Source organism: Myotis brandtii, unplaced genomic scaffold, assembly GCF_000412655.1.
Source record: "Myotis brandtii unplaced genomic scaffold, ASM41265v1 scaffold399, whole genome shotgun sequence".
Lineage (NCBI taxonomy): Eukaryota > Metazoa > Chordata > Mammalia > Chiroptera > Vespertilionidae > Myotis > Myotis brandtii.
This window is the reverse complement of record NW_005365325.1, coordinates 403143-427142: the sequence shown is the minus strand read 5'-3', so window position 1 is coordinate 427142 and position 24000 is coordinate 403143. Positions and strand designations below refer to the sequence as shown.

The 24000-nt window shown below is 41.8% G+C and overlaps 2 protein-coding genes across 2 annotated transcripts in view; one reads left to right on the top strand and one right to left on the bottom strand.

Annotated features, from left to right (window-relative positions):
* ELP4 (elongator acetyltransferase complex subunit 4) overlaps window positions 1–16362 on the top strand; it is a 183111-nt gene extending 166749 nt beyond the window's left edge. The window contains exon 10 of the mRNA XM_005873067.2: window positions 10195–16362. Coding sequence (XP_005873129.1) covers window positions 10195–10326 — 132 coding nt within the window. The 3' untranslated portion in view covers window positions 10327–16362. The remainder of the gene's footprint in view (window positions 1–10194) is intronic.
* The window catches only part of PAX6 (paired box 6), a 23656-nt gene continuing 15642 nt past the window's right edge, over window positions 15987–24000 (bottom strand). The window contains exons 10-15 of the mRNA XM_014545206.1: window positions 22208–22366; window positions 21669–21751; window positions 21315–21465; window positions 21099–21214; window positions 17549–17699; window positions 15987–16808 (exon numbers count right to left, since the gene is read on the bottom strand). Of these exons, the coding sequence (XP_014400692.1) occupies window positions 16723–16808; window positions 17549–17699; window positions 21099–21214; window positions 21315–21465; window positions 21669–21751; window positions 22208–22366 (746 nt within the window). The 3' untranslated portion in view covers window positions 15987–16722. The remainder of the gene's footprint in view (window positions 16809–17548; window positions 17700–21098; window positions 21215–21314; window positions 21466–21668; window positions 21752–22207; window positions 22367–24000) is intronic.

The following is a 24000-nucleotide window of genomic DNA, read 5'->3' as shown; positions in this document are numbered from 1 at the left end:
CCCACACACTTACTGCCTCTTCAGGGGTGAATGGGAATCCTACTGTCTAGAAATGGCAAAAATTCTCTGCCCCATAGTACAGGACTTGGTCCTGTTTGTAGCCCCAGTTCTGCTCTCTGGAAGGATCCCTCTTGTCTGGGGCCCTCTGTGTCCCTTTAGGAACTTATTCCTTGTCCAGTATCATTCATGGCTACATGGAGTCGCCACTGGAGAGTTGGCCTTGGGGCTGTGCAGTTTTCACAGCCCGCTTATCAATAGATCAGGTTTGGGACCTAAGATTATGTTAGGGATTGAATAATCATAGACTTTTGACCAGGTGTGTGGTTTCTTTGGCAATACAATTCCCTCAGGACTTGATGAGGTTCCTCATCTCTTTGCTTCCCTTCAGTTCCAAATGCAGGTAATCACCGCCCAGGAGTTGTCTAGACATAATTCCAGGATTCAGCTGCAGGAAACAGATCCCATCGAATTATTTTGTGCAAAAGGAAAGTTTATACCGGAAAATTGAAAGGGCTGGAGGATACCGCCACCAACTTGGGGTTCCTAAGTTCCTGCTACTGACGCTGCAATGCTGCTTAACCCCCATGAAGCAAGTAACTGGATACTGAAACTGGTCTCCCCTCCACTTCCAGGGATATATTTATATACATATCTTTATATATCTTCAGATAAATATAGAGATAGAGAGAGATAGAAATAGAGATAGCCAATTGCAGCCATGAAAGCAGCAGGAAGGCAACTCCTGCTTTTCTGTTCCACCTTGTAAACCTAGACCAGATGCATCTAATTAGATAAGCCTAGTTCACACCCTGCTAGCCTCTGACCTGCAGCAGGCACACCACATGGAGGTTGGAAAGGACACTTGTCCACCACAACTGTTACGTTGTAAGACTTAATTTTTTTTTTTTTGCTTTTTTATATATTTATTTATTACGTTGTAAGACTTTAGTCGTATTTTCTGGCCCGTCTGTTCTACCCATAGTCCTCTCTTTCATAGTATTAGTAACTAGCTGAAGCCGTCAATAATCAACCTGAAAGGAAAGGCAACACCCTTAATCTGACCTTTGTCTCAGCCCTGGCTCCCATTTCCTGGCCAGCCTCTCTGCAGGGAATTCACCAGGGCTGAGGGGCACCGCCGTCTCCTGGGAAAGTTGTCTGCCTCCGAGTGCAGATGCAGAAGCAGTTGGGTTTCCCACCGTCTGAGCCCCCAATTGCCGAGCCTGTTGTCAATGTAGATGGCGGGCTGCAGGCAGAGTACTCCCTTTAGGGCCGCCGACTCTTCTGTCTCTTCTTCCCATTTCTATAGCTCTAACCTAACTTATTTTTCTTCTATAAATAACTTTGCCAAAGGTGGCAAGAGGGAGCTAACACACTGATATTCTGAATTTCTCCGACATTTTGCCTAGAGCCACTGATTAGGAGGTAAGGTTTGCCTTCCAGGTTCTCATAGGCATAAATAACAAGGGCCACAGTATCTGACCTCAGAGCCCACCTTCCAACGCTAAGCCAGCACATCTTTAGATCACAGAACTCAAGCGCTCCATTCTCCAGGTACAAGTTCTGTGTAAACAGGATAGAGGCCAGGATTTCTATTACAAAGTTTAAAAAACATAGTTCATGCATCTCTCACATAATAACCCAGGTCAGTGACCCCAGGCTCTTTTGGTGGCCAGAGAGTGTCAGGGACCCTAGACCACCTTTGTCACTGTGCTGTGTCCTCCTCAGCCTGTAGCTTCCATCGGATGGTCCAGGATGGCTGTTTCAACACCTGCCCTCCAGTCCATGTTTCAGCAAGTGAGGATCTTAGTTTTTATATGCCTGCATATTTTGAAGTCATCAAGCCAACAAGCCATACATATGCTTTATCTTCCTTCCTTCACAAATCTACCTTCCTAGAAAGCTAAGTTTAAATGTAGGTTCAGGGTTCCACTCCAGAACATGGAGATGTGGGGAGAATTGGCCTGCAGCCCACCTCCTTCCTCTTCCCACCCCTGCCTCCTTCCCAGAGCCGGCAGCGCACATACTTCCCACGCCAGCCTGCACGTCCAAATCCCGTCCACACACCCACATCAGCAGTCCCGGCTACTCCTGGGGCCCGTGATGTGCACACAGACAACACAGCCCACCCTTGCAGGCCGAACCTGGGGAAGAGACCTGTGCAGGCTTTGTGGCCATTTGGACAGGGATTTCTGAGGTTTGACCACCCAGAGCATGTCCTGTAAAGAAGGGTTCAGGCTCTAGATGGGCACGACCCCTTTGCCTGTAATTCCTCACCCCATGAAGAGGGGTGGATCAGGGCCCAGGGCAGGGGCCTTCTTGCCAAGGTTGAATAGCGATACTAAGGGAAAGGAGAATTAAATGGCACCTCCCCCTCTTTAAGGATCTGACCCTAAACTTAACCATAGCCCTTGTGCTCAAGGTGAAGTGACCAGAGCTTAGTCACTCAGCCTCACCTATTGGCAAGGGAAACTGGGAAGTGTGGCCTCTATTTTGGGAGGCCATGTGCCCCAGACGTATGCAGATTTTTTACTCAGTGCAAAAGAAGAGAATAGACATTGGGAGTACGCTAGCAATCTCTGCCACAGACATGTGCCTTTTCACAAATCACACTTTTGTTTAGACAAGCGAGTTCCTCACAGTCTGCTTTCAGAGGTGAGTTTGGAGACAAGACAATGCTGTCAGTTATAATTGACGGTCAAAATAATTGCACACCTGAGCATTTTAACACGGGCAGCCAACATGTAGTGTTCCAGCGCTGAAATTTTGTCTAATTTTCAGATCAACCAGAAAGACCCAAATGATTTTTTCTCACATCAAAGGATATAGCCTGATTATGACATTCGGTAAAAACAATTTTAATCTTGAACCCTGCGAATGAATTGGATCTTAAACAAAAACTAAAACCTAAAACCTGACCATGTCTGGCAGAATTTTTTCCAGAAATCTTCGGCCACTAAAAATGTACACCCACCAAACCAAAAAGAGCAAGAACCGCTCTGGCATGGTTTCCCCCGGCCTATTCTTACAGCAGAGTAACGCAAAATTCACCCAAAGTAGGCAGATGCATCTTCCACACTGCATAATGTTAACCCGATGTAGAATAATTGCAACCTAATATTACATTGTAATAAGGTAGTGATTATGGAATAATAGAAATTTAATCATGTAAAATATAATAATTACATAATAGCACATAACATTGCTTTTTTATATAAATCGAAACAACGCTCTAAAATCTTGTGAAGAAATAACAACAATACTGTGATGGTGATGATGAATATAGCAAGTCTGTTTTATATGTCTTCTCCCCCTATCCTCCTCCCTCAGTGCCACTGGAAGGAAATCAGTCTCTCCACAAAGGAAAGGGAAACCTTTCTTTTTATGTAAAGAGCTAGAGCAGTGGTTCTCAACCTTCTGGCCCTTTAAATACAGTTCCTCATGTTGTGGTGACCCCCAACCATAAAATTATTTTCGTTGCTACTTCATAACTGTAATGTTGCTACTGTTATGAATCGTAATGTAAATATCTGATATGCAGGATGGTCTTAGGCGACCCCTGTGAAAGGTTCGTTCAACCGCCAAAGGGGTCGCGACCCACAGGTTGAGAACCGCTGAGCTAGAGAGACTCTGAGCACTACGTTAGCCCTGCCCTTTGGGCTATGGAGGCATCGTTCTGCATGTCCTTAGTCAGAAACTAAGAATAGAGCCCCAGGCAGCCAGCTGTAACTCATACATGAGCATTGAATACTTCTAGAAGATGATTCTTTTGATATGGCCCCTCTCAAAACTATTAAGAAGTTGTCTCCCAGAACCATATGCTCCTTCTTCATAGTAATGGATTTGTTAAACATTTTTACATGTTTTAAAACATTTCCCAGCCTCCCTTGCAGCCATGTGTAAGTTCTGGACATGAGTGGAAGTGTTGTTTCCAACTTCCAGGTCTTGTCGTCTTGGTCCCTTCTTCTTCCCACCAACTGAGAGAGAACAGAAACATCAGCCCTGGAGGCAAGTGGAACCCCCTTGTTGAGGATGGCAGACCAGTCCTTCCAGTTGAGAATTACCTAACCTCTGGACTGTAAATTGGGAGAGAAATTCACTTCTACCTTTTTAAAGCTGTTTGTGAAGTGGGTGGGAGTGTCTCTATATGACTACTTAGCCTATACTCTGATTCATTCCCTGCCCTTCAGAGCAGGACCTCAGAACACAGAGCCTGGCCACAGAAATCCTCCAGGTGAGGGACAGCTCTTGAAGTAACCTGGTATGGAGTAGAATGCCATGCCTTTTGTTAATTTGTTTCCTCATCGTTATGTAAAACTTGAATGAAGAAGCTGCTGCTGCTTCTAACAGTTATTTTATTGTTTTTTCAGCAATGGAGACGTGCAAACGATAGATTTTTAAATTGAATGGACCCCAAATTGCCTCCTTCATACAGCCATGCATACTTCCCTGGCCCAGAAGCCGGGCATCCTGCAGGCTCCATTTCACTACTGTTTAGACTTTTTAAATCTTTCCAGAAGCAAAGAGCATTATTGCAGTTCCCTTTTATACTTCTTTGCAGAGCCTCAGTAGAGGGCAATACATACTTAATGCCCGGGCTCAGCTTAGTGACTGAGCCCTGCTGGCTAAGTCTGATATTCTCTTGCTATTGCTTATAATTATGTTGGTTTATTATATTTGTAGACTCACTTCTTGCCCTGATAAACTCACTGATTTTTATCTTTTGTATCATATTTTTATGAGTCGCCTCAAATCCCCCCCCTTTTTTTTTTAACAAGAATAGATATAAATAAATGAGTGTAGTACTTGATAGTTCATAGAACACATGCATCTCACTTGATCCTGGAAACAGTCTTGTGGGGGGAGAATTGATTCCCTGGTGATAGAGGAGGATGCTGAGGCAGCTTATCTGAGGTCACACGGTGAGCGAGTGCCAGGGAGGTAGCAAACTGTCGCTGGCTGTCTCTGGGAAGGGGCTGGTGTAGAACCCATGTGTTCTAAGCTCTTTACAAGTTTTAGATTAAATTGGCTGTGTCTTAAAGAAAAAAAACTGTTAGGAAGTATTTGGAGATATTAACACCTATTTCAGTTTTTGTGAAAAATATACAAAGTGTGACTTTTTCAGGAAATGTCAAGTTTTAAAAGAATTAGAACAAATCTCTATCTGGTAAGGGTCAAAATGTACTACATCAATTGTTTTCAGAAAACAAACCGTAACTGATGGTTTGGTGTTGTCCAAATACAAAAAATTATAAACTGATTAAACTTACTTTAATGGGTATTAACCTGCAATTTGTCTCAAATCCAGGTGTACTTTGGATTCATTATCTTGCCCTGCCTGCCTGGGAACTGTGAGTTGCTGAGCACAGGTCTGGCAGGTGGGGAAAGGAATTAGGAAGGGAACTGTGGAGCCAGGAAACCCAATCCTGTGTATCTATAGGATCTGGTTCGTTGCTAACTCAAGAAGGAACAAAATACAGACAGTGTCTTAGCCCACAGAGAGAGAGGCATGCAGAGGGGAAGAATCTCCAAGTCTGGCTGGGCTTGGAACCTCCCGGAGCCACAGAGCAAAGCACTTCCACTGTTCCTTCTTTATTATGGCCCAGGGTCCCTATGGGCCTAAGGGTGCCCTTTGGCAAGAGCCCCCCAAATCTGCCAGAGTATTTTGCCTGCCTCCCTGTATCACAAGAGAAAGGGGACCCATTAGTCCAGAGGTGCTGCTGCAAATGGCCCAGGCCTCTGCGGGAAATTGGGAGTTGCCACACCTTCCCAAATCCCTTCGCCTATGTAAAAGCCATCATTGTAGACAAGGCATTGATGGAAAAACAGACGGCCAGCCAGGTATGCATCTCCTGCATCAGCAGCATAGTCCCTTCCTTCCAGAACCGGGGGAAAGGAGATCTGGTGGGAAAATTTCCACTTAAGATGTAAGATATAAGAAAGATTAATTAATACCTTGATTTCATTTACAAGGTTGAAAATAGTATTTACCTTTTTATAGTCTGACTAGAGGCCCGGTGCATGAAATTCGTGAACGGGGGCAGGAGGGAGGGCGGCGGGGAGGGCTCAGCCTGGCCTGCACCCTCTCCAATCCGGGACCCCTCAGGGGATGTCTGACTGCTTCTCGAAATCCAGGACCACTGGCTCCTAACTGCTCGCCTGCCTGCCTGCCTGATCGCCCCTAACCACCTTTGCCTGCCTGCCTGATTGCCCCTAACTGCTCCCCTGCTGGCCTGATCACCCCTAACCGCCTCTGCCTCCCCCCACACCAGGGACCCAGGATTCCATCCTCCGGCCAGTCGCAGGCACCTGGGACCCAGTCTTCCCTCCCTCTGGCCGGCTTCGCCCGGGCCAGCTGCAGCTGCAGGGGACCATGGGTGGGCGGTTTCACCCAGGCTGCAGCCACAGGCACCCAGGACCGCGGGGCATGCGGCTTGTCCCTCTCCCGAGCCGCAGCCTGGCTCGTCCCCATTCCTCTCTTGCGAGCTCATTTGTGCCTGGCTGGTTCCCATTCCTCTCTCCCCAATGTTGAGTGTCTGAGCTGTTATTGTGTGAGGGCATGACAACCATTTGCATATTAGCTCGTTATTATATAGGATTTTTAGCGGTTCTCAACCTGTGGGTCACGACCTCTTTGGGGGTCGAATGACCCTTTCACAGGGGTAGCCTAAGACCATCAGAAAACACATATATAATTACATATTGTTTTTGTGATTAATCACTATGCTTTAATTATGTTCAATTTGTAACAATGAAAATACATCCTGCATATCAGATATTTACATTACGATTCATAACAGTAGCAACATTACAGTTATGAAGTAGCAACGAAAATAATTTTATGGTTGGGGGTCACCACAACATGAGGAACTGTATTAAAGGGTCACGGCATTAGGAAGGTTGAGAACCACTGATTTAAACCATTGCGCACTGAAACCCCAAAGTCTAAAAGCTCAGATACCACCCTGGCCGGTGTGGCTCAGTTGGTTGGAGCGTCATCCTCTGCACCAAGAGGTGGCAGGTGTGATTCCTGGTCTCTCCCTCTCTCTCTCTCCCACCCCCACCTCCTTCCTCTCTCTAAAAATCAATTACTAAAAAATATTAAGAAGAAAGAAGTTCACATGCCCCCGCAGCCTTGCAGCTGAGTTAAAGGACGTCACGGTGCTATGCAGAGTAGCTGCCCCACAGCACGTTTGTTTAGGAGACAGATCTGGTGCAGCAGCATCGGAGTGTTTCCCTGTCAGGTGTGTGAGTGCTTTGGAAGCCTCCGAGGAGAAGTCCCTGACACGCCTGGCAAGCCCAGAACCTGGTCTCTCCTTCTTCCTCGCTGCTTCACATCGCACTGACGTGGTGCACAGGGGGAGGCCCGGAAAGAAGGAAACAAACCCACTGCTTGAGAATTTAGACTGCAGAGCTCACTCGCTCAAGTCATAATCCACAAAAGCCGGCAAAATCACACACAGGTTCGCATATTTCCAAGAGCCACCCTTGGGCTTTTTTAAAGGACAGGAGTATGCATCTAGGCTTTGCAATGTACCATTTGGTTAGAAACATTTAATCACATCTCCCCAAATTGTTGTGCTTAGAAGTTACACACCAATGTATTTTTTACTTCAAAGCCAAGCAACCTGAAAGATTTCCAAGCATGTCACGCATCACATTTAGCTGCCTTTGCTATGAAGGGCTTCCAGCCAAATGGCTCACACTCGTCACCTAGAGAAGCGGAGGCAGAGAAAATTTTCAGCAAATAGTAAGCTCCTGAAATACATTGTATTATGCTGGTTCTGAATAAACTACACCAGTTTCCTCATTTAGATGATCAGAGCTATTCATCTAAATGGATCTTAAAGATATATCAGCTCTACTCTTTGTGCATCAGAATGCAGTAATTCATTACTTAACATCTAGCCCTTCTCCTGCAGCTTTTTCTTGCTCCCCTCCCCCCACCATGATTTCTGCCTCGTCTCTGTCTTGCCTATAGACACCACCTGAAGGGCTCACTGTGAAGGTTACCTGTGTGCTTGTCCTGTTGGTGTCACTGGATGGTAAGCAAAGGCCCAGTGTGGAAGTTGTTCTGTTCACATATCCTCTCAGAATGCTTTGCTTTGAGTCACTTCTAAATATTTGTTAGCTCCCATTGATTTCCTAAACAGCCTAATCACCCTCTGGCTTCATCTCTGTGAGGTCCCAACCAAAAGTGTGCACACACATTTTAGTTTTGTTGGGGTTCTTCTTATACCCTATGTTTATATTTCAATATTTAGGATATACAGTATAAGAGAATTTGGGGGGATGGGGCCAGCTGCAGGCAGCTGGGGAAGATGGCCCTGATTGCAGGCCAGGCCTAGGGACCGTACCTGAGCACGAATTTCATGCACCAGGCCTCTAGTACAGTATAAGGGAATTTGGACTAGTAGGTTTACTTTGTAACCTATTAGATAAGCTTTGTGAGTTACAGTTAACCTTCAGATCATGCATGCATCCTAGTCATTTTTCCTTTGTTCATTAGCAATAACTACAAGTTCTTAAAGAAACATTAAAAGTCAGACGTATAACTAAATGTCTCTTTCCCTCCTGCTTCCTCACATGAACAGTGATAGAGTTAACACTACAGAGACATCCATAGCCTCAGACTTCAGTCATGCGCGTCCTTTAGGTTCCTGGGCCTTTCATGCTTTCATTTCTGCCTGAAATCCTTTGTGGAACAAACTAGGGCATCGAGAAATGAAAGGATTATTTAAAGAAAGAAAGAAATATGTCTTCATTAGAGCTTTCTTATCAGTCGAGAAGTAGGCATTTAATTACTTAATATGCAACAGGCTGGATGCTAAGGATACAAATGAATAAAACTATATGAATATTCCTATCTGGATATTCCAGCTTTTCTTGACCTTTATGACATCTTTGTTGATCATATATCTGTATACTAGTGTCTTTCATCCTAGATGTGTATGCATTGAAAAATGCGTACATGTAGGCAAACTGAAATCAGGGAAGAATATTTTCATAAATTATTTTCAATCTGTTAAAATATTTTGAGCCTCTGCACATAGATTGTGTTTACATGGCAATAAACAAGCCTTTTATCGGAAGAAACTAGCCAAAACATATGCTTGTGAATCACAATATTTTGACCCAAGAAAAAATGTTTCTACCCTTTTCCATCTTCAATTTTTTTTCCATATCGGAGTTTTCCAAATGAAGTGTCTCAGATAGGTTGTCTCCAAGTCAGTTCACCTCTACGAGGCCTCGGTTAGTCACCAGTGGACGGCCCCATCCTGCCTTACTTACCTTTAGCCTCCCACACACAACAGATATGTTCCTTTGAAGTTGGATGTTTATGAATTTGGTAGAGATCCTTTTGAAAACTTAAAAGTTCTTTTGAAATATGAATATATCTCCTCAATTATAGTAACTGCTATGTAACTATGGACAGTTACTGCTTAAAGCAACCTGTACCTGCTTAAATCAACCTGTATCTCAAGATAAACAATTAGCTCGGGGAGGTGGTCAAAACTGCACTATACTTTTGAAAACATGACCCAATGTCATGCATAGAAACAAACTTTCCAAGACCTGTGCCAGATGTTACAGCTAACCCATCTGAGCACATGAAAAATACTGGCCCTTTGGTATCATTTTCTTCATTATTATGTCAGTATTTATTTCTGTGGAAATCGTAAGTTCCTAGAGAAAGTACAGCCTTGAAATAGAATCATCTTCAGGTCAACTTACTAGACCAAGGGAAGCAGGTGTTTGTGGGAATCCTTAATTGCTGAAAAGCTATATTCGATTGAAAGATAACATTTCGGAGCTCTGGCAAAACCAAAACAAAGCCAAAAAACAAGCCAGCCATCATTATGTGATTTTTTTTTCAATTATGCTTTTATTTATGCATCTACATGTTTTTATTGCTACCTAAATAAGAAAATCTTCATACATGTAGGTTTGGATTCTGGAAATGTTCCACTGAGATTCCTGGTCCCGATTGTGTGATGGCTGTAATTTGTGAAATCTAGGAGGGGCCGAATGGTTATATTGGGCTTCAGTCTGAAGAACTGTTTTAATAGGAATTTTATATGCAAGGCTAAATGCTGATCAACAGAGCATAATATTGTATCTTGAAATGTGCTCGTGAAAACAAAATTAATTTTTTTTCTTCTTTCTTTCCTTCTCCCAAACCATCTTCTGCTGTAGCGACTGCATTTGCCTCCAGACTTGTCAGACACAGTGAGCCGCTCAAGCAAACCGGATCTGGCAGACTCCACCAAGCTGCTGGGCCCAGGCTGTGGCATGATGGCCGGAGGCAAGAAGCACCTGGACTTCTAGATGCCTCCCTAGTTGTTGCACGCAGAATTATGACACTCTAATTATGAGTGCTAAGAGCTTATGTAAATATTTTTCTTAACGATCTGACCCTCCAATTCTTGAAAAACACAGGATTGCAAAATGATGCCCCCAGTCTTCATTTTTTTAAACCAAATTTTTGTACAGAAATAATACAGAAGAAATACTTTCATTTTAAAAATGTGTTTTATGCTACCTCTAAGGAAAATAGGCACTTTTATTTTTAAATAAAATGTCAAAAGTTCAAGATGCCACACAGTGGTCATGGCTGTATATTTATTAAGGCACTTAGCTCATGGTAAAGTGCGAGTCACAGAGGGGGTAGTGTATAAAGCATTCTGAAATTCAAAATTGTGTATGAAAAACATATTTTCTCTTTCTTAAAAAGTCACTTGCCACCAAAAATGCTAAGCTTTATAAAACATTGAAAAATGTGTTTGCTAATATATGAAGACCAATAATAAAATGAATTTGCATTTATGCATCCTATGATTAAATTGATGAAGACAAAATAATATTTTGGGATTAAGCTCCATTAAAGGTAATTAGTCTGCTGTAGTAGTTAATGAATATAAAGGACTTGAGTGCTAGAAAGCATAGAGAAAGAAGTTGATGGTCTTCTATTTAGTAATCTTAAACAATTGAAGTCAGCACTACGAAATTATGTCAACACACATAATTTGGGATTGAAATTCAAACTGACAGCTACATTCATGCTAGAAAACTGGGGAAAACATGTATGGAAGCTTGGTGAGGGATTTTTACAGAACATAGGGCTGAGACAAAGCAGAAAACGAGCTGAGTGCATTAGGTAAACTCATTGTTAATTTTGAACATTGGGTACTTACATTTATAACCATATAGACATGTATTTGGGGTTTATAGCATACTGAACCAGTTTTCATATGAAACACTAGGATTTTGAATCATAATTCTACACTCTCACAGCTTTTGATAAATAGTAGACCAAAAAAATTTGTTAAGTAATTTGCATATGTAAGTAAAAAGTTTCAATTTTTTAAAGCTATTTAAAGCTGTTACCACCTAAATTTCCAAAATACATTTTCAAATATGTTAGAGTATTTTGAAGCAGTTTTATAACTAGCATTTTAAGTAGTTTGCTTTTAATATACCACAAATTACACTTTATTTGTTCTTGACAACATTGTAGAAAACAAAGACTAGGTTTTTAAACTGTCTAACCAATCTGATGAATGTCAGTCACTTAAAAAAAAACCCACTGTAGCATAAACACACACTGTATACAGCTTTTATTCAGAATTAGAATAATTGAATCAATGACAGTGATTCGCCAGGATGTCAAATCTCTCCATCAGATCCTGTCACTACCAGTTTATTTTTTGTGATCAAAATCAAAAAGACAACTATTTTGTCACCCACTATTTCATTAGTACTAAAAATCAGATTTCTTTTTTCCTTTTTTTTTTAGAATGTCTGGTTTATTTTTTTTTTCACTTCTTTTAATTCAAGAGACACAAATTCTTTCCCATTTTCATTTCAAAATAAAGTTTCAGAATTGATCTGTCAGTTAAAATTAGAGGGCTTTTTATATTAAGCAAAGGTGCTTTTAAAATTTAAAGCAACTTCAGAAACTCAATTTAGTCCATAGATAATAAAGCATGTGCAGTTACTCCCCAAAAGCTTTGCTATATCCTTTGAAAGCATTATGAACAATCTGAATAAATTCAAATGACTATTTTAGTCTGGTTATTATTTTAATAACTCTAACCTTTTTCTTACCGTGTTGTGACTCATTTATGCAAACACACAACGGAACAATTACATAGCATTGGACTCTGAAAAAAAAAAAGTGAGGTCATCAGATATGTAAATTGCTTGTCAAAAATACTTAATAGGTCATTGATTTACTACCCTGGCTACCATGTCTATAAAATTAGCAGCCAATTACTAGTTAATGTATGCTTTGCAAACAGATAAATGCTATAAAAATTGAGCATATTTGATCCCAACTTATTTTAAATATAAAAGAAACTTTTCAAACTAAGTAAAACTGCATTTTGAACAATAGTACTTGGGCCTTCCAAAAATTAGATGCAAGTGTTTGGTTGTTCTGATTCACTAGGCAGGCTTTGTAAAAATTAGCTACTGAAGAGGGATGTATATTTTTGTTTTCCTCTGATAAAAATGTATTTTCCTTCTGGAAGCATTATCCAATTAGCCATATGTTAATAATTTACTACATAAAAATATCACTGATGCTACCATAGGTATATGGACCATTTTTGATACATTATGAAATATACATTCTATAAACAGATTTTTTCAGTTATCAACTTGTCTCAAATACTTATCTAACAATGGCAAGCAGAGTTTTTTTTAAATGTTTCTAAAACTTCAAAACCCTCTCTGGTATTCATTTCTTACGCTAGATTTGCCTTTTTTTTGGTGAGGTAAATATTTTGACCACTGCAGTCTGCTCAGATCCTGGGGTTCTAAGACCTTAGGAATTACTTTCTGGTAACCACCAATTTCCACTTTTCTCTTTCTCTCTTCCATTTATTCTTTATTTGTACCTCCAGGATCTGCGATTACTAACACTACACAAAATAAAACTACTTCAAAAGAAGCAACACTTGGCAATCGATTCCCTGTCTTTCTTTTAATTTTAAAGAATCAGACACAGGCATCCACATACAAAAGGAAAATGGGGGTGGGGTGGCCCCTATTCATTTGTTTAAGTCCATTATGAATGTCATTTCTAAAACATCATGTTAATGCCTTCCATAGATAGTCACCATCAACACCATCAAATTTAAGCAAGACTAACTTTAAATACTTGCACTCTGAACTTTAAAACTGAGCAGAAGTGATGCAAAAAAAAAACCACACACACACACACACAAAAAAAAAGGTGAGGTTTATTCTAGAGAAACAAACAAAGGAAGAATTTGTGTTTGGTCTTGGTGAGCCAGACAGTCAAAGAAGAGCCTTCTTTTTATAATCTTGTTCATGTGAAGGCCTAGGGAAAACCAAGAAGCAGAAGAATATAGACACCACCCTAAGATGACAAAAATTCACAAAAAAAAAAAAAATGCTGAATCTTAACAAATACTGTATCTCAGGAAACTGGTTATGATTTTTTTTTTTTTTTAAGCAGGAGGAGATGAGTATGTGCGCCATATCAAGAAAAGTCAGTGGGTCACCATGTAAGAGTCAGGAGGTACAGCTTTGGAGGGAAAATATTCTGGAAATTTCTTGTAGTAAAAAAGAATTTTTTTACTCAGTAACCTGAATGTTTCTTACTCAAACATTCACCTCTGACTCTGTTCACCTGGTCTCCCTAAGCCAGCCAAGTTTGAAGGAAAAGCATAAGCTGTTAATCGTGTGGTTCTACTGAGGACACCCCCAAATACCAGGCCACCGTCCTAGAAGATGGTGTCAAAGCTTCCCTGCGGAGTTCCCACTAATACATACATACATACGCCTAACTGTAAATAAAGTTTCAACAATAAGTCGAAGGCAGCCTCCTGGGCATTGCTTCCACACAGTGCTGGCCATGCTGTCCCCAGGAGGGTGCCCAGAGCTGCATTCAGGGTACCACTCATCTCCCCAGGGTGAGAGCAGAAGGCAGGGCAGCCTTGCATCCTGCTGGATCAGAGGGCTTCTGCAGCTGAGCAGCCGCTTCTTCCAACTCAGCCAGGCCGTGCCACTGTGCCCTGGAAATCTAGTCCCTCAGAGGTCACGGGCCCAAGTGCACACGCACCGACTCTCCACTCCCCCAGCACTCCCCTTCTCCCGTTCCCAGCTCCTGCACCCAAGGGCCACCAGTTCTCCTAAGTCTATACTCTACACAACAGAGCCATGGGCCAGAACTGGTTGCCTAACCCTGGCCCAAATCATAGCCAGTTGGAAATGGTCCCCCTTCTTCCAGGGAAGAAGCCAGGCAGCAGCTGCAGCACACACCACACGTAGCCCTTCCGACAGTTCCCTGGATACATGTCCCTCTGGGAATGTAGGCTGTGAAATGTCAGGAGATAGAAATACCTGCATGGGCAACTGTACCAACAGTGCATATGTCTGCACATGCCACTGCAGAAGTGTGCAAGCATGCAGTGCAGACTGACATTGAATCAAACTACACACACACATGAAAAAGCTACAATCAACCTAGAAAGGTGTCTCTAAATGCACAGCAACTCTGGTGGAATAAAAGCATTAACACATAGCATGCCAGAGAGATGAATCACAATGATCTGTTCACAAGTGACTCCTTAACGAGAAAATAGGAGATGTGGAGGTAGAAGATTGTTTTTTTAAAGCCTCCAATTAATTTCTATATTTCTGATAATTTGCTTTTGGGGGTTCAAAACATAACAAATAAAAAGCACAGTACAATTCAGTGGAAGTGGGTCTTTGTCCCCAGAGGTTTCTGCCTGTGCAAGCATTTAATCTAGACTGCCGGGCCCCCAGCCTTTGATGGAAGTTTGCAGAAGGAAACATCTATATTGACTTATGTGTTGCACAGAACATACAGAAATAAAAGTCTCAGACAGGTTTTCAAAACAACAAAGGCTTATTTTCTTCCATCCTTTGCTTGGGCTCAAGCACTCCTGCCCTGCGTGCCGCCACTTTAAACATGATCAGATCTGTGCTTCATTGCAAATAACAACTGACCAACAATGGGCCCTGCTTCATAGATTTGGGAATGTTTGGCTTAAGCTGCCAATGACTGAAGGCCTTTAACTCCCACCGGCCAGTCACAGTCTGCTTTGTTGTTGTCTGTTGATGTGTCTGTGCTCATTATTCCTTGACATGCAACATCCCCCCTCCACCCTCCAACCATCCACAACCGCACAGAAAGGGAGATTCAAATGGGAACAGCTGTAGTGGTTCAATGGGGAATGATGCCTCTGTGCAAAGGGGAGGGAGAGAGAAAAGGGAGAAAGGCAACAGCTTTCAGAGAGTCTTGTATAAGAAATCTACTTTTGAATATACTTCAGTGAAATCGCTGTTGAAATAGGCTGACAATGGAAATCTGCCCAGATTGAAAATGCCAGCCCTAATTCAAAAGACAATTCTTAGTTAATAGCTTGTTGCATTTTTAAAATTATTTCTAGACTTTGAGCTTTTGGATGAAATGGCTAGCTGGAAAATGTTTCCATTTAGTATGTGTGTTGTGGGCATAAATGGGCACAGATCTACATGCAGCTTCAAATAGAATTTTTCTAACACATTTCTGATTTATGATATCTTTAAGAATTATTTCTTTAAGGATCATCGGGTTTTAAAATAGAGAATGTATGAAAGTAACCATTGGTTTAGAATGTTACTCCAACATGGGAACAAAATTTGTAACACCACACTGTAAGGTTAAAAAGAAAATAGTATAATAAAGGAAATACAAAGGCTTTGGCATGGTTTTTACAATCAACAATGGTTAATTTTGATATGTAGTTGTGAACAACTTCAAAACACTTAAGTTTAAAACTCTTGCAAGCACTTTTAATTGATTAGGAATGAATTCTAGATGCACAAAATGATTGGACTGTGAACAGTAATACAACTATATCTAAGAACAATAAACTTTTGCTGGCCAAAAAAGAAACGCGTGATTGCATGAAAATGTGTATAAAACATCTATAGAGTATTCTTGTCAAATATAAATGAAATTAACTTTATTATAGAAATCATTCTGAGGATTTCTAGGGAAGACAAATACTTACATTTTGACATAAAACAAATTGGATTATATCGAAGACACACTCTACCTTTTAGCTATCAACTTTTTTCTTCCTTGAATTTATATCTTACCCTTTTTTGCACATAAACTTCATCTGTTAACAACCTTTGGAAAACCAACAGATATTTCTTACATAAATCTAGTGCATGTTGTTCCAGGTTTAATTATATGCAAAGGAATGATTCAAACTTGGAACCTCAGTCCATAAACTATGAACAGATGGGTAGAAGTAGTCGATATATCTTGATAAAATTCTTAAATTCATGGCAAAGCTTGTTGATCATGGTTTCCTTTTTTTAAAAAAAACAAAAACAAAAAACAAAAAAAAACAACTTCATGACCAGCACAGATCAAATGTCCATCCAGTCTACGTTGTTCTTTTTTTCATTATTACAAATGCCCATTTACAAATAATACACCAAAATGAATAAAAGTTTGGATACCAAAATGAAGATTTGTTCCAACTGATCTCATGCCTTCTGTATACAAAGGTCCTTGTTCCAAGTCCGTCCTCCAGTGGTACAATACTGGACACAATCGCAGAACTTTGAAGTGCTACTAACAGCCATTTTCCTTTCCTTCCTGAACGCCCAACTGCCGTGTCCACATAGTCACTGACTGAATTAACACAATATATTTTTTCTTTCTCTTTTTTTTTACTGTAATCTTGGCCAGTATTGAGACATATCAGGTTCACTTCCAGGAACTTGAACTGGAACTGATACACCAGGGGAAATGAGTCCTGGAAGTGGATGAAAAAAAATAGCCATGTAGATATTCCCTTTGAGAGACAGGCAAGGAGTATGACTTCATAGGTTCAAACAATGAGCTCTAATGCATTCTCACATTTGTACTGTATTTTTATATATCTTCAAGTGTTACACACCAAAGTAGCAGCTTCAGAAGCCACATAACATTATGACACACCCCTATTGAATCCCAAGTCCCCTATGCAAAAGGAAAGAAAAAGCGCCCCATTGGTTGGTATGTTTGGAACCTCATGAAAAACTATCTCCGGAAAACCAATGTGGTACTTCAGTTGCAATGAGAAGCACAGAGGAGCTAGCGGGGAGAGAAATCTTCCAGGAAGCACTCACCGCGCAGCTCAGGGAGCCCTCACTGCTGAACTTTGGCTAATGATAGCTCCTCCGAAACCTTACATTCGCTGGCCTTGGCTTTACAGACAACCTCTGTGACCAAGCTCAGGAAGAACAACTTTGCTTTCTGTCTGTATGGTGTCAAGTTACTAACTAGGTTGGCTGAATTTCCCTTTTCAATCAGTTTTCCCCAGAAAAGCAAGCAATAAAGAGTTAAACACACCATCACACAAGGCCAGGAGGTAGGTTTTGTGTGTGTGTGTGTGTGTGTGTGTGTGTGTGTGTGTGTGTGTTTTCTTTAGGTCAACTTTGAGTGAAGGGAGATCACCTGGCAAAAAGAAACTCCTAAGGCCACCTCTGCGCAGCCTGCGGAGCAGCGGCTCACCTGTGGAAGTGGTGCCCGAGGTGCCCATTGGCTGACTGTTCATGTGTGTCTGCATATGTGGGGGGGTATAGGTATCATAACTCCGCCCATTCACCGAAGGGCTGGTAGGCAGCATGCAGGAGTACGAGGACGTCTGGCTGGGGACTGGGGGCTGAGAGGAGAAAGGCAAACCTGTGGTTACAGAGAAACACATCACACAGCCACATCCCCAAGCTCCCTCCTCCCCAGAAACTCTGCCAACAGCCCTGACCATTAAAGACATCCTCATGTAAAGTACTGGAAAATTCCATGTGGAAACTCTTAAGAGCAGGCCTCCAACTAGTCCTTCCATTGTCCACTGCTCAAGTAAAATTGCCTACACACCAAACTTCTGAAAGTACTACAACCCAGCTGGCATGGCTCAGTGGTTGAGTGTCAGCCTATGAACCAGAAGGTCATGGTTCAATTCCCGGTAGGGGCATATGCCCAGGTTGCAGGCTGGATCCCCAGTGTGGGGCATGCAGGAAGCAGCCGATCAATGATTCTCTCTCATCATTGATATTTCTGCCTCTCTCTCCCTCTCCCTTCATCTCTGAGATCAATAACAATATTTTTAAATAAATAAGTGTACTACAAATTTAGACAACTGCCCAGGTAGGACTTTTGTACATTTTTATCTTGGATCTCTGCTGACATCTTTAGAGAAGCTATGGCATGAAGACTTTCATTAATCCACATCCTTTCTTCTGTAAATCCAATCTATTTGAGAACCCAGTGACCCCCAAATCCCATATCTCAAGCTTTGGGGCAGAGAGCAGTGGAAAGAGCTCTCTATAAAGTTGGGTTTGGGGACTTTGGGAGCCTTTCATGGTTGGATTCATGGGATTAAAGATTCTTTGAAGAGGCAGATCAGTAATGATCTCATATGAAAGTGGTAAATACCTAGCCCCATCCTAAGAATTAGCTGAAACTTCCTTATAGACCCACAAACCCAGACTGGGTTTTGTCCTTAAAATTGTGTTGCTACCCTCTAAATGTGTACAATGGTGATATAGAAGAGATGAGCCTTTCTCCTAACTAAATGAGAAATACACAGAACTGGGGCAAAACTCTTCATGAACTCTCACCGACAGAAAACTTGGGATGAATTAATAGAAGCATGACGTCAGAAACAAGGGAGAAGATGATAGTACTACTTTACTCTGTGAACTATAGAAATGTTTAACATCCCAACATCCACAGTCTCAGAGAGCATGACACATTAAAGAAGATTCAGAGGAGGACACCCAATCTTTTTGTAAAATGGTGGAAGATTTTGGTCAACATGATGAAGTGATGGACAGACAGACTAGCTCCCCACATACACCAGCAACCCCTGCCCCCGCTCCAAAATTCAAAGAGTAATTTTCTCTGAACAGAATCATCAATATTTTTATTTTCTTTAGGCTTTATGAATGCATGTATATTTTGGGTTGTATAGGTTGTGTAATTTTTTTAAAGTCAGTGAAATCAATTGACCCATGCCAGTTTATATGTGGAAACAACCCTAATAGAATAGCAGCATCTGCTTGTTTCTATCGTTTTCCCATGTACACATTTGGTTATCTTCACAGAAACCTAGATGTTGCTATAATTTACAAAACTGAGCAAGCTACTTGGTGGCCTTACTAATGTCAGAGGATGACTGCTAACAGCAGGTTCAAAGAGGCAAGCAGGCCTTGAGGGCCCTGCCAGAATTTCAGCTTGCATTTGTTTCTAATTCCCAAAATCACTTCCTCCAGGCAATCAGACTTCTGGAAAATTCCAAGGCAGTTTTAGTAACACCAGCTAATGGGCTGTTAATCCCTTAATTTACAATAATTGCACTATGGCCAATAATATCCAGGTGCAATAAAAATAAACATGGAAATAATTCTTCTGAAGTTGCTTATCTAGCTGTTCCTGTATTAGTCTGAAGACTGTGAAACATTTATTTTGCTGTTATTTGGATTAGAAACCCAGCAAAAGATATTCAGTGGAGAATAAACACTCTGTAACCACAGAACTGTTTCCAGAAGGGGCTCATGCTGGTCAATCTCACACCATTGGCATCTGTAATTGTTGCACAGACAGGAGTCCTAGGAAAGTCACTGCAGAAGGCCCACCAGAAGACCAGTTTTTCCCCCCATCCAGAATCCAATCAGCTGCAAAGTTCTAGTACATCCCACCTGCACTGTACAATTCCATCATAAAGGCTTAACCTGCTACAGCAGTGATGGCGAACCTTTTGAGCTCGGCGTGTCAGCATTTTGAAAAACCCTAACTTAACTCTGGTGCCGTGTCACATATAGAAATTTTTTGATATTTGCAACCATAGTAAAACAAAGATGTATATTTTTGATATTTATTTTATATATTTAAATGCCATTTAACAAAGAAAAATCAACCAAAAAAATGAGTTCGCGTGTCACCTCTGACACACGTGTCATAGGTTCGCCATCACTGTGCTACAGGGTTTAGCATGTGTAGGGGCTGATAAATATTTGGGACAGAATTGAGAGTAGGTAGGGACAGGTTGTTATACCAAGTAAATAGCATCAACCCAGGCAGCTCGGAGTGCCACAAACTCATCACATAATTCTTGGCAAAGACACACTAAATTTCTAGCCAATACCTTCTATGTCTTTTCTTTATTGTAAGATGTACAAAGAAAACTACTTGTTTCTCTATATTAAGCATATACCACTATGCAAATATGAATCCCATTTCTGACCCATTTTATCTTCCTCACTAGTTTATCACATATAATGCCCAAAATCCATACACAGATTATATATCCTATATAATAAAACCCTAATATGCAAATCAACCGAACAATGGAACAACTGGTTGCTATGACACACACTGACCACTAGGGGGCAGATGCTCAATGTAGATGCTGCCCCTTTGTGGTCAGTGAGCTCCCACAGGGGGAGCGCTGCTCATGGCTGGTGAGCGCCGCAGCAGTGGTGGGAGCCTCTCCTGCCTCCGTGGCAGGCGGCCATCCCCCGATGTGGGGAGCGGGCCTAAGCCAGCAGTCGGACATCCCCCAAGGGGTCCTGGACTGCGAGAGGGTGCAGACCGGGCTGAAGGACACACACACACACACACACACACACACACACACACACAGTGCACGAATGTCATGCACCGGGCCTCTAGTCTATTATATGAACACATTAATATAAACCCCAATTTTATTTCTAACCTCCTCTTACTATCTGATAATGTGCCAGCATTATTTCCATTTTCCAGGATAAGTTTCACTGACATCCAAAACATGCCTCCTTCCCACCCACTATTATCAAGCTAACATTCTCTGTGAGCAATAAGCAGATAAACTTGACTGAACATCAGGTTTTTATATTTTTTAAGGGCATGAATCAATCAATCAACTAAAAACTGGATTGACTGTTTTCATCTCAGACTAGACTGGGCAAGCCAATTACTGCAGTGAGAAAGGCTCCCAAGGGGGAGTACAAGGCCAATGAAGTCTGCAGGCCCTGACCCACTCCCCACCTCTGCTAAGCAGGCAGCTACAGGCCTCACTTACTTGCATAGGCAGGTTATTGGCCATGGTGAAGCTGGGCATGGGTGGCAGAGCGCTATACGTATTGGTGAGGGCTGTGTCTGTTCGGCCCAACATGGAGCCCGATGTGAAGGAGGAAACTGCAGGGAAAGAGACACAACCAACAGTCATGTTGAGAGTCAGAACCCAGGGCAAGCGGGTTTAAACAGATTTCTTAGTAGTATTAACACTTCACATTACCAGGCGTGGTGGGTTGTGGGATTGGTTGGTAGACACTGGTGCTGAAACTACTGCTGATAGGAATATGACTAGGTGTGTTGCTGGCCTGTCTTCTCTGATTCCTCAGTTTTTCTTCTCTTCTCCATTTGGCCCTTCGATTAGAAAACCATACCTGAAATCAGACAGAACAGGTTAGCCCTGCACCCACCTCCGGCATTTCCGCTGTGCCCCTCCCCCCAATGGTGGCAAAGTATTCAGCACACTGAATCTGTTACTATTTATATAAGTGAATGAAGTTCCTTAGAAGCACTTTTGTCTCTAGAAAAGGCAAACGGTTTGAATCACAAAGCATGAAACCACAGGGAAGCTGGGTACCTGTATTCTTGCTTCAGGTAGATCTATTTTGGCTGCTAGTCTTTCTCTGGCAAACACATCTGGATAATGGGTCCTCTCAAACTCTGAAAGAGTAAGTTTTCTTTGTTGTGCCAGAAACATGTCAACCACATCCTGAATCCAACTGGCTCCCACTTCCAACCAATTCCTTTTAAAATGCTACTACTGTTGGAGGAACTATCCCACCAGAACCAAGTTACATTTTCTTTGGAATAACATTCATTCAAGGACTCTTCTGTGGGCTGAATTAGCCAAATCATCTTTTTTTTCAGTATGAGAAGTCAGACTTTTACTCTTTGAATTACTGGTACATGAAAAGAAGGAAGAAACACACACACACACACACACACACACACACACACACACAGTGAAAAGATGCCCAGAAAAAAAAAGAGACAAAAAGGAAAAAGGAATCTTTTCAGTCCTCTATGCAAAGGGCCCTGGCTAAATTTAGCTCTTTGTACTGAAGATGTGACATTTACTTTGATTTACTGCTTCTCTACTTTGAAAAACTCCATCACCTTTCTCCAGGGCCTCAATTTGCTCTTGGGTAAAGGATGTTCTATTTCTTTGTAGCTTCCGCTTCAGCTGAAGTCGCATTTGGGCTTCATCTGAATCTTCTCCATTGGAACTGATGGAGTTGGTATTCTCTCCCCCTCCTTCCTGTTGCTGGCAGCCATCTGGAACAAAAAGAATAGGACAGTATGAGAAATTTGGAATAACTCGGGGCCTCCAAAGAGGGTCTGGTACAGCCACAAACTCCAAGGGCTGTATATTTAGACAGTCTTATGAAAACATTCCCAAGGGATGTTTCTTTTTAATAAAAGGCATTTTGGACATACAATACCTGACCTTTTTTTTTTCTTTCTGTTTTTATCCAGATGAACCCGACCATACAATATAGATACTTAAAGAGTAACATTTCTTCGAATGACAAAATAAGTGCTAAAGTTTCTGATTAAAATTATCTTTCATAACTAAACTTGACTCCCCAAATGCCTTACCCAGTTACCTTTCCCTACAGAATTTACTTACCTATGGCTGTGTTGGGAAAATAGAAGAGTGATGCTCAAGATTTCAGCTGATCTATAATCAGTAATTCCTATCTAATCAATTAGATGTTGATAGGTTTGTAGAAAATGCTATTAAGAAACCAAACCAAGCTTGTAATCTTTTTAAAAAAATATTTATCTAGTTTTTATTTTAATTCTGCACAGTCAATTTCATTTTAAAGGTTGTGAATTTAGAAGTACTCGCATTGTTCTGCAGTTTTATTCAACTATTGTATGAGTGCGCTTTGCCTTGACACCTATTACAAGCACAGCTGTAATTATATCATCACCAAGAACAGGCTATAATTGCTGAAAATCGAATTTTATATTTAGATAAAAGGACTGTCCATTCTTTGTAATGTGTTGCACCAGAGAAAAGTAAGATTTCTTTTAAATTTTTAACGTGTAATTTTAAAAAAAGAAACAGAGAGTTCACTAACTAGCTAAGTATTCTAGGCTGCAGCTGAGTCCTTGGCATATCATTTAAGTGGTACATTTTTAATTAGGGCATTTCCACCACTTTTAATGTAATTTCTATCATTAAACAGGGGAAAGTTTTATTGTTTTCCCTTGTTGCTTGGAGGGCAAGATGTGCACTTGAGCTAGCTGTCTCTTGTCTTGCGCCTTGCCCAGGAGGCCACAGCCTGTCTGTAGGGAAGCACTCATCCCTGACGGGGCCTGCAAGCTGGGTCCTGGGTCTTGGGTCCTGAGGCCCCCAAGGGATACCAACAGGGGCTGACCTAGAAACTTGGCCAGTGGGGGGAGGGGCTTCTAGGGGGCCCTGGTGGGAATCGACTTGGCCAGGAATATCATTTATAATCAGGAGACAATAGGCATCGCCTTCAAAGAGTTCAGGGAATTGTGACAGGATCTAGTGGGATCTTTTCAGGAACTTTGAAATGTTTTAAAACCCCAACTTTCTCCCCCATTTAAACAGGCGGATTCATCCGCACTGGCCACCATATGGGCCCTTGGAGATCTATTGAGATGACCACCAACACTTGAATAGCGAGGGGCTGCTTTTCAGCGCCGCACAATGCCCTGCGAGTAAGGGAAACTATTAAACTCCTGGGGCAGGAGCGCTGGCAAACTTTCGTGGGCAGAATTTTGAGGCCACAATGAGCGCGGACAACAAAAGGATTCTCTTGAGGCGTGCAGCGGGCCACATTGTGTTACAAGAAGCCCAGTCAACAGACTTTTCAGTGAAGTGTGTTAACCCCTCTGCTCCGCTATCATTAATCACTGTCCGGAGAGCGGGCGCC